The sequence below is a fragment of the Dryobates pubescens genome, chromosome 4 (assembly GCF_014839835.1).
Source record: "Dryobates pubescens isolate bDryPub1 chromosome 4, bDryPub1.pri, whole genome shotgun sequence".
In the NCBI taxonomy this organism is placed as follows: domain Eukaryota; kingdom Metazoa; phylum Chordata; class Aves; order Piciformes; family Picidae; genus Dryobates; species Dryobates pubescens.
The window spans coordinates 42,271,462-42,281,388 of NC_071615.1; the positions used below are offsets into that span (position 1 = coordinate 42,271,462).

At 41.3% G+C, this 9,927-nt stretch overlaps 1 protein-coding gene across 1 annotated transcript; it reads left to right on the forward strand.

Annotated features, from left to right (window-relative positions):
- Positions 1-266: 266 nt before the first annotated feature.
- Positions 267-9,719, forward strand: FAM221A (family with sequence similarity 221 member A). The gene is made up of 7 exons (XM_054161186.1): positions 267-366; positions 2,067-2,240; positions 3,052-3,242; positions 5,366-5,572; positions 6,421-6,531; positions 7,210-7,298; positions 8,960-9,719. Exons 1-7 carry the CDS (start codon positions 311-313, stop codon positions 9,020-9,022), a joined length of 891 nt encoding a protein of 296 aa, XP_054017161.1. The 5' UTR covers positions 267-310; the 3' UTR covers positions 9,023-9,719.
- The last annotated feature ends 208 nt before the right edge of the window (positions 9,720-9,927 follow it).

The following is a 9,927-nucleotide window of genomic DNA, read 5'->3' on the forward strand; positions in this document are numbered from 1 at the left end:
TTTGTGGGGTTGGTCGGTGTTAGCAGAGATTATGTCCGTGCCCCAGCGTTGCTGTTTAGTTGTGGGTGTCTGCGGGGTGACCACCGTCCCGTGGAAGGGTGTGAGCACCACGTGTGTCCTAACGTGCAGTTTGCCGTGCCCGTGGTACGTCGGCAGCTACAGGCGGGTTGCTAAGGCGGCTCGCCCAGCCGCCTGCCCGCGGGACAGACGCGGTCGGGGCTGTCGCGGGTGCGCCGCCGCCGCCCCGCCGGCCTCCACCCGTCCTCTCCCAGCGCCCTGCCCACGGGAGGCCCAGCGGCGGTGGGGCAAGATGGAACAACGGCAGGTGAACGCGGCGGCCGTAGAGGAGTACGCGGTGTACCGGCGGTGAGGGGAGGGCCGACCTCGGAGGGGAGGGGAGGGAAGAGGGGCGGCGCGGTGGGCTGGGGTTGGCCGGGGCTGGCTGAGGCGGGCACCCCGGCCGGGGCGGCCAGCTGTAGGGGCTCAAAGTGCGGCGGCCCGCCGTGCTGCGGAACTAGGGGCGGTTTACGCGCACCTGCGGTCTGCCCGCGGCTTCCTCTAGAAAGAGCTCTCGTCTCCCGCCGCCCTAAAGCCGCCTTTTCGGGGCCTGCGGCGCTTTTGTTCACACCCCTTCACACACGTACCCCTGCCATTTACAGGCGAAATGAGAAGTGCCCCCGGTACCTCGGTGGCGGTGCCCGAGGGAGGCTCTCCGGGGAGAAGGCACAGCAGGCTGCCCGGAAGCAGCCCTTAGGGGCAGGCCTGAGGGGGACGAGAGCAGTCCGTCTCGCCGCAGTGAGGACACGTTGTAACGCCTGTCCGCAAGCCAGGAGCCGCGGTGGTCCTCGGCTCCCGGCGTGCCCTGCCTGGCGGAGCGGCTGTAATGTGGTGTGTGAGGGTCAGCTGCAACGGTGCTTCAGTTGACACCGATGTGCGTGCGTCCTGAATTCCCATTTGCAAGGAATGAACACGTGTTGTTAGCTGCTGCATCTCTTTGCCAACCTCGTCATTGCTCCTCTCGAGCAAAACTCAAGTTACTACACCGAAATGCCTTAATTTAGATGGGGAAAGCCTTGAGTAAAGCATGAGAGGCAGTAGGCACTGTGGTGTTTCTTATGTAAGCACCGATTACATAAGCACCGATATTTCTTGCATACGCACTGGTTCAGTGGGTGTCAGCTGGGTTGATACGCAAATGGTAGTGATGAGTTGACACATTGTTCTGGTGCAGTACAGCCCTGGCAGTGCACAAACCCACAGGATAGTTGACAAAAACGCTGTATGTTTGAGCATAGCCAAATCATAACAACCAAAATATTTATGGACATTAATAAACTGACCTTCGGCACAGCTGAATGCTGTAATTGAGTCTGAATTATATTTTACAGGTTTTATTTGCTGCCTACAGTTGTGTCCATAAATGTAGAATTTGGATGCTACTCTGGAGTTCCAGCTATATTCAGTGACCTTAAATGTGAATACAGTGATAGTTTCACTAAGTGGGCCTGTCCAAAGTGTGGGATACCACTATCACCTTTGTGTGTGGAAACTAGCAGAATCTTCCTGCAAATTAGAAGACGTCTTGAATGTATTGTTTGCTACTTCGATTGCAGTGTGATTACTTACTTCCCGTTGAACAATCTTGCTCCAACTAGATTAAGATGAGATAACCTGATACAAGTCTTCAGGGCAATTAGGTGTGGATGGGTGAAGTGACTTGCCAGAGGTCATTCAAGAAGTCTGAGGCGGGGCTGCTTACACAACCCATTAATTTTTCTCCAGTGTGAAAAGAAGCTTGGTTTGCTTTATTATTTTGCTCCTTCACTCTTACAACTCTGTGTTTCAGTCTGTCAGAACAATATTTTTAAATTAGTATTACTCTCAAAACTTCTCTAAAATTCAGCTATAGTTCTGCTACACGTGTATCAGAACAGTGTTATGAAAGCTAAGGATCATTTCTATGTTTTTTGGTCATTTACAGCAAAAGTATTGTCATATATTACTTGAAAAATATCTGAAGAAATCTACTTTTATTGTCTTCATGTTTTTTAATGACACATTTTCAGGATTGTTGGTGATGATGATGGAGGAAAGCTCTTTACACCTGAGGAGTACGAAGAGTACAAAAGAAAAGTATTGCCAGTTCGGTTACAGAACAGGTTGTATGTGAGCTGGAGATCACCAACTGGCATGGACTGCAAGCTGGTGGGACCAGAGACACTGTGCTTTTGTACTCACCGGTAGGAATCTGATTTGCTTGAACTGTTGTGGTTTTGGGGTTGCTTAGCCTGGAGAGGAGGAGACTCAGGGGTGACCTTACTGCTCTCTACAACTACCTGAAGGGGGGTTGTAGTGAGGCAGAGGTTGGTCTCTTCTCCTAGGCCACCAGTACCAGAACAAGAGGACACAGTCTCAGGCTGCGTCAGGGGAGGTTTAGGCTGGAGGTTAGGAGGAAGTTTTACACAGAGAGAATGATTGCCCATTGGAATGGGCTGCCTGAGGAGGTGGTGGGGTTGCCGTCGCTGAGGGTGTTCAGGGCGAGGCTTGACAGGATGCTTGGTTGCATGGTTTAGTTGATTAGGTGGTGTTGGATGACAGGTTGGACACGATGATCTTGAAGGTCTCTTCCAACCTGGTTTATTCTATTCTATTCTATCAGGAAAATGTGAAGTGTTTCCAGATACACTGCAGTACAGTATAGGCAAGTTAAGCTAAGGTCTAAGGCTTGAGATGATGAGGGTTTTAATCATAAGAACTATGCCTAAATACAGTATTTTGTAGCCTGCAATAAATTCAGCTTTGAGGTTTGTGTCGTTGTAGGTCAGATTGATTCTGATAATACTAGCAAAATGAATGTAAGGGTCTGTGGGATTTATGTAACAAATGTATAAAGCACCTGATACTATGCATGCAACTTGAAATTAACAACAGTTATTAATATTATTTAAGATACTACAAAAGAGAAATTGTAAGATAGATTGCAAACCTTTCTGTTAGATTTCTGGTAAATAATAACAAAATCGTAAAAGTTGCTATTTTTGCCTGGTTTAGGTATAAACAACACAAAACGGACTATGAAGTGCTTCCCAAAGACCGTCCTATTCGTGTGCCTTGCAGAGTTAGCTGTTGTCCATGCCAGTCCTATCACTATGTCCCTCTAAATGGCACACAGCCCATCCGCTGCCGATGCAAACACTTTGCTGATCAGCACAGTGCAGCACCTGGATTTTCATGTAACTCTTGTAAGTTGTTGATGGGCTTGCAGCATTCTTTGCTAGGAAACTTAACAGGCACAGTACATTAGAGAGATGTATTCTCATCAGAGTATCAGGTATGTGCAGCACTTGTCACTAAATTTTTGGTCCTAGAATGGGACAGAAGACGTTGTCTTTTGCACAGGAGGGTTTAGAGCAAGATCCTCAGCTTCTCCAAGTCCTGTGAGGGAGTGTAAGTTTCTCAGTGATTCACACATGCCTGAAGTCAGGCAGTATGGAAACACCCCACGTACGGTTTGACACTTCCACTGCTGCCTGCATGTGACTTTTCTCCTTGAACTTGGTAGTTTGAGAGACAGAAGTGTTGTTCTCCATTCCTCTATTGGCTGGTTGAATAGAATGTTAATGTATTTTCATCTATTTTCTTAACTCGGTAGGAAGCAATGCTGTGTTCCCAAATAAATGGTCCTATTGTTAGCACTCCAACAAAGCAGTTCCCAGGCATACAGGTTATGGGTCCAGAAATGCAAATGGGAATGGAATTTCAAGCAAAATGTTTGAGAAGACACTAAGAGGAAGCATGTTCCTTCAATTGTTTGAGAGTATTGTAGTGAAATGGTTGCAGTTATTAACCATAGAAAATAAATGGTGCATACTTATGTAAGCTGAAGTTGGTTGGTTTGGCTGGTTGGGTTTTTTTCTGCTACAGTTCCATACTGTTAGTAAATTTCTTCCATGAAATCTAAGTAATTTGTATGGGAAGAACCATAATCAACTGTTGCTGGATGAGTATGTATCCCAGAGAATAAAGCATGAAATATTTATATGACAGCCTTTCAAGAATTTGCTCTAAGGAACATGAAAGTCTTAAACATGCAATTGGATGATTTAGCTTGAATCCTTAGAACATGGTGGTTTTATTAATCATTTATGCTATGCACTTTTTAAAGTGCTTCTCAGAAATACCTGAGACTTCCAAGGACTTCACAGATTACACAGAGAAGTGCCAAGACTTTCTGCTGTTTTGACCTTGTGTTGTTTTAATGTACTGGTATTAAATCTGGCCTGATGTTGTAGAAATCTAATGTGATAGATAAGTTGTAATTGAAAAAATACTGATATTGCATATGCTGCATTCTATATCCAAACACAGAGTAAGAGCTCTGTCACTTAGGAGTGCCTATAATGATATGAAAAAGCCTTCACCTCTTCCAAGAATGTGATCCTTGAACATACTACATTAGGCTTCAAAAAAAATGGTTTTCTGTGCTCTGCAAAATGAACTGTAACTGGGAGTTGGAAGCAGGGTCATTTGTATAATGAAATATTTGCAAAGTCAGTTCCTCAGTTTCTTGTTTACATAATTTATCCAGCAGGGCTTTGATGACACTCCTGGCTGTAGCTCGGGCAGCTATATAACTTCATGGTGTTTCTGAATGTCACTTCCATTTGTGTGACTAGTTCAGTTACATCCTATATCTATGTAAGCTTAAATCCCCCTGCAAAACAGTCTCATAATACTCATATGTAGAACTCATTCTGCTGTTGCCACAGCCTGTTTACTATTGAGATAATTTTGCTAATTGCAGTAGACATTTGTGTTGGGATTTGTATGATAAATTGGGATTTGAAGTTTCTTGGCCATACAACATTGACATGTGCTGCACACCACTGAAGGTAATACTGCCAAAATGCTGGCTGGTTGTCTTCTTTACCCAGTGACAGAATTGTTTTCTTTCTCATTTTTTGTCAGAGGAGGAATAGAGAGGGATGTTACTAAGCACTGTGGAATAGAGAGGGATGTTACTAAGCACTGTGGACACAAGTTGCAACATAGCGATCCAGCTAGCTGTTAGGAAAGAAACGTCTGCTCCAAGAGAAAACCAATACTGGTCCAGGCTCCTCTGAGAGGTGCAATCTCCATCCTCAGCCATACTAAAAACTTGACCAAATGAAACCCTGATTATGATCTAATCTCCACACTCATCCTCCCTCCTGTTTTATACAGCATTTTCATATAGCTTGATGCTTTTGCAGTGAAGAAACTCTAGATTTTTAGAAGATCATTTTAGAGAGACTCCATTTTGTCTACAATGAAGTACAAATTCCATTATACTCTCACTCAAGATGCTTTTTCATTTATTAACTAGGTTCCAAGTGCTCAGGCTTTCATAGCTGCTTTACCTGTGCGTGTGGTCAGCCAGCATACACCCATGAAACAGTTGTGGAAACTAAACAAGAGCGCTTAGCCCAAGGAAAGCCTGTGGGGCAGGATGTTCCTTATGCTGCTATGGGAGGACTGACGGGTTTTAGTTCACTAGCAGAAGGCTACATGAGACTTGATGACAGCGGAATAGGTAAGTGCAGCTGTCCTGAGATGAAATTTTAATTCTCCAACTAAGCAGTTTTGAAAAGTAGCAATTCAGCATAGATTTTTCAAAGTTTGAAGGTGAAGTGAATGAATAGGAGAAGGAATGAAGAGGTTTTCAGGAGAAGACTTGATGGGGTGCTTGGTGCCATGGGTTAGTTATTTAGGTGGTGTTGGATTGGTTGATGGGTTGGACGCGATGATCTTAAAGGTCTCTTCCAACCTGGTTTATTCTAGGTATTCTATATTCTATGTATTCAGGTGTGAGAAACCCACTTATGTAACTTACTGTAGTGAATTGATAAAGTTACCCCTTTTATTAACAATCCTGGTGTTCAGCCCAGTAGTTGTAATCCTTTAGCCTGATACTGCCTAGGTATTTCTTGGGTAGGACATTTTCTTTCCCAAACTTAAAGGCTAATAGCTGTTCAGTATTATAAAAGGTGATTGTAAAACTTGATTTTTGACAGGCGTATTAGTTGTCCTCAATACCTTTGCTGCCCCGTGATTTTGTCTCATTTAGTAATGGACACATCTTGTCCTGAAATACTGCTTTGTTTATTATTGCCATGTACTCATTATTTATTTTTTAAAATTCTGGTCTGTTTTCTTGTATTTGTCTGAAGTTTAGAAAATGTGAGCTGTAGTGATTAAGGAGGCAAAGCTTTTAATCTTTTTTTGAAGCTGTCCTCTGTAACGTTTTTGTTAATACTTGAGTTTATGGGGTCTGCACTGAGCGTTGTAAATATGAATCTGTTGCCTTGTTTGGACTCCATCACATTTGTTCTTAATATATCTTGTGCAGTTAATGTTTTTGTTCAACTTATTTTCTAACAGGGGCTCCTTCAGCTGAACTCCTAGAATCGCCTGTTACTGGCACGGATCATCCATTTTTACGAGCATTCGCGGGACCTTCTAGTTCTGCCCCAACCATCTCTCAGATAACAGGTGCTATACTAATAGAATAATCACTCTTTCTTTTTTTTAACAGAAAGTATTTAATAGAAAATTAATTGCTTTTATTTGTGAGTCAAAGGATGCATAGCGCTAAACCCCAGCTTAAAACAAGTATTGAAGCCCTGTTGTGTATGACATTCATGTACGTGAAGTGGTTAGAATAACTGCTTTGTTGCTGCTTGTTATTTTTTGCTCATGATGTGCTTTTTAATAAATTTAATACTTTTTTTCCCCCAGCATTTGGTATTTAATGGTGTCACTTTTTCATCAGATCAGTTTTTAAAATGTTGAATTCCAACCAGAAGTTCGTCACATCTGAATGGATCATACATACTCATCACAATCCTGTGAAACTCGTTCTGCCAGAGTCTTTTCTGCATGAAATTGGATGCATGGATTGGTTATACTTACCTTATGTCTCTAATTTAGCATAAGAATTTAGCAATTAATTGAACTCCTCCAATACTACTCATCATAGCTGCTAGCCTAGACCAAAAATGTTATGCTTTGGTTCCAGTTGCTGGGGTTTGTTACCCATAAAGGTGAGTTCTTAAATATGTTTTGCCACATATGAAACATAGCCAGTGGAATAGCAAGCATCATTAATAAAAAAAAGGTTTGATTTATTTTCTTGTTCTTTTTTCTTTCTTTATTCCCCCCCCCTTTCAGGTGGTTCTAGTGCCACAAGGCATATTTCTCATGGAAAGCATGCAGAAGATGATGACATGGCTTACTTTGAAAAAGGTCATCCAGAACAAGTAAGTTACATTTATTGCTTAATTCAAATGCATTTTCACAAGAAGATGTCTTAAAAAATAAAAATGTATGAGTTAAGTGCCATCTGAATGCATTTCCTTCCTGACAAAATACTAGAATTAATTTTTAAATACCATGATGAGCTGTGGCAGGAGTTCAGAATCATGTCTAGTATTTACCTTAACTGGACAGTTTTTTATTTCATTAGCTCTCCATTACAGAAAGCCAAAATATTTTACTGTGTGACAAAACCAACAAAGCAGACTCACAGAAAATCTCCTGTGACATTTGGGAATGTTTGTTTCCTCACTCATTTATGAAACTTTATGATATTCTTTTCCTCACCAATGTCTGTGTAGTTGGGCTAAATCTGGAATGTCTTAGATGGTCTGAATCACCCCCTTCAGGTGCTTCCTCCACCCTTTTGACCATGTTAAATTTAAATGCCCTGCAGCTAGGTTGCTTAGATTTTTAAATACCAGTTCTTTTCCCACATCAGCTCCTTAGCTCCACCATCTCAGCTGGAAGAATGTCTCGACTGTATATGAATTCTTTCATAAGGCAATGTTGCATAAGTAACTTCTAAAATCTTCACTGCTGTTAAGCTTGCTGCTTACATCAAGGTGTTTGTTAATGAGAAAGCTCTTCTAGCTTTGTGAAATTGTAAATAATTTTCTTTATTTTGGAAATCACCACAAAATATGCTAAGATGTTACAAATAGGTTATGAGTTTATAGGAGAAAATAAGTTACTGTCAAATCCAAACTGCTACTTTTCCTCCCCGTCCCCTAAGATTTTATTTTCTTTGCAAAAAGCAGTAGAAATTTCAGGTACAAGCTTTTAGCTTCCAAATATGGGAAAGTGCAGTGTAGACCCACAACAGGATCACATAGCTGTGAAGTTCATTTGTAGACATCCAAATCAAGGCTGGGGCCTATAGTTTCCTTTCAGCACTATTTTATGGATGAAAAAAGGCATGTAAAAAATATTTTCTTTTTCTTTGCATTTCATATAGCAACATCATATCTTGTTAGATGAGATGCAAAAGTCCATGCATCCCTTGTATATCATTGCTCTAAATAGAATTTCATTCACTAATGTAACAGAACAACTGTTGCTTCCAGAACCAACAGATTTATTTATTTGGATTAATAGTCTTACTGAAAAATGGCAGAGTTAAATGTATGTGTGTTGGTAAATCATAGCCTACTGTGTAGGCAAAAAATCTTGTGAGGAGACATGATCTTGTGGGGAGACGCTGAGTTGGTGGTTTTGCATCTACCTCAGCAACAAACTTACCATGCAACTTGTGCATGCTGGTTGCTCTGTGTCTGTTACACGTCTGTAATAAAACTTCTTTACCTTTTGCTGACATAAAGATAAACCGTTGAACATTTGGGAGGTGCTTTGGCCTTGAGGGATACATAAATACCTAGGTTGCCGTTATCAGAGATAAAAGCAGCCCTGGTGTTAAAGGGGGATGAGCTGCAGAGCTATGGTAGTGCTTCTTTGTCCAGTGATTCAAAGTAAGCGATGCTGTAGTTCTTTCCCCTGTGTGTATCGCTGTGGTGAATTTGTGGCTGGATGTGGAGATTCAATACTGCATTGCTAGCCAACTTAAAAATGAATGCTTAAACCACTATGCTGTCTTTCTTTGTTACAGCTGAAAAAGGAGAAGGCGGCTAAATTGAAAGAAAAAAGTCCAGTGGCATCAAAGAAGCCATGAGATTAATAAAGAGATATTATTTGGCACAGGATTAATTGTTGTATTGAAGAGTGTTTTCTTTTCAGTGCATACATGTGCACTTTCCTTTATTTTTTTCTGTTGTTTTGGTCTGTTGCTGAAATGAATTTTTGATTATCTTGTAATAAGATTGGTACTGAATGCATTTCTAATCTCCAGAATTATTACATATGTATTCCTTTGAGAATGGAAAATCATATTTAGAGATTTACAGAACTGTTATTTAAGCTCTGAAAGAACAACCATGTATTCAAATATTACATTGTAGTAGGGCAAAGAAAGTATGTGTCTTACTCTTAGTCTTTTATGATGCACTTTATTTTTAGAGTCCCTGGAACTCATCTCTGTATGGATTTTTACTTGGTGGGATTTGTCCCATTATACTGATGTTTTAATCTATATTTTTTTTTCTCCTGTTGGTTTCATTGCCTTTACATGAAATTCAAACATACCCTTCTCTCATGCTTCTCTAGGCTCTGCTATTGCCAATGTAAAATATTTTTCACATGTGAAATTCTATATGCTTGTAAACCCATTTCCACTTGTACTTACTAGCTTCTTGAAGGGATCCTGCTTGTAAATTTTATCCCAGATTTCCCTAGTGATGCCGTTCTCCCAGTTCTATTAGTGTGATACTGTCCATGGCAGCAATTCCACTACAGTAAACTCCTGAAAACATTAAGTAAACAAATAACACACCATTTAACATATCTGCAGATTCTCTTTCCATCATGTCTAATCCAACACTGACTGAGTCCATCAAGAAGAGGTTTCGTATTCTTTGTCCATATTCACACCTGTGGCAATGTATGTTGTGTTAAAGGTAGGGGACAGGCAAATTTAAGATTTTGTAACTTTGTAGGGTGGTTTAAACCCGCAAAGCAGCA

What these genes read in the sequence shown, in the direction of transcription:
- FAM221A (XM_054161186.1), top strand. Translation starts at nt 311, where the DNA reads ATGGAACAACGGCAGGTGAACGCGGCGGCCGTAGAGGAGTACGCGGTG. An exon ending in GAGTACGCGGTGTACCGGCG is followed by an intron (nt 367 to 2,066) that starts GTGAGGGGAGGG and finishes ACACATTTTCAG; the next exon opens with GATTGTTGGTGATGATGATG. An exon ending in ACTTGATGACAGCGGAATAG is followed by an intron (nt 5,573 to 6,420) that starts GTAAGTGCAGCT and finishes ATTTTCTAACAG; the next exon opens with GGGCTCCTTCAGCTGAACTC.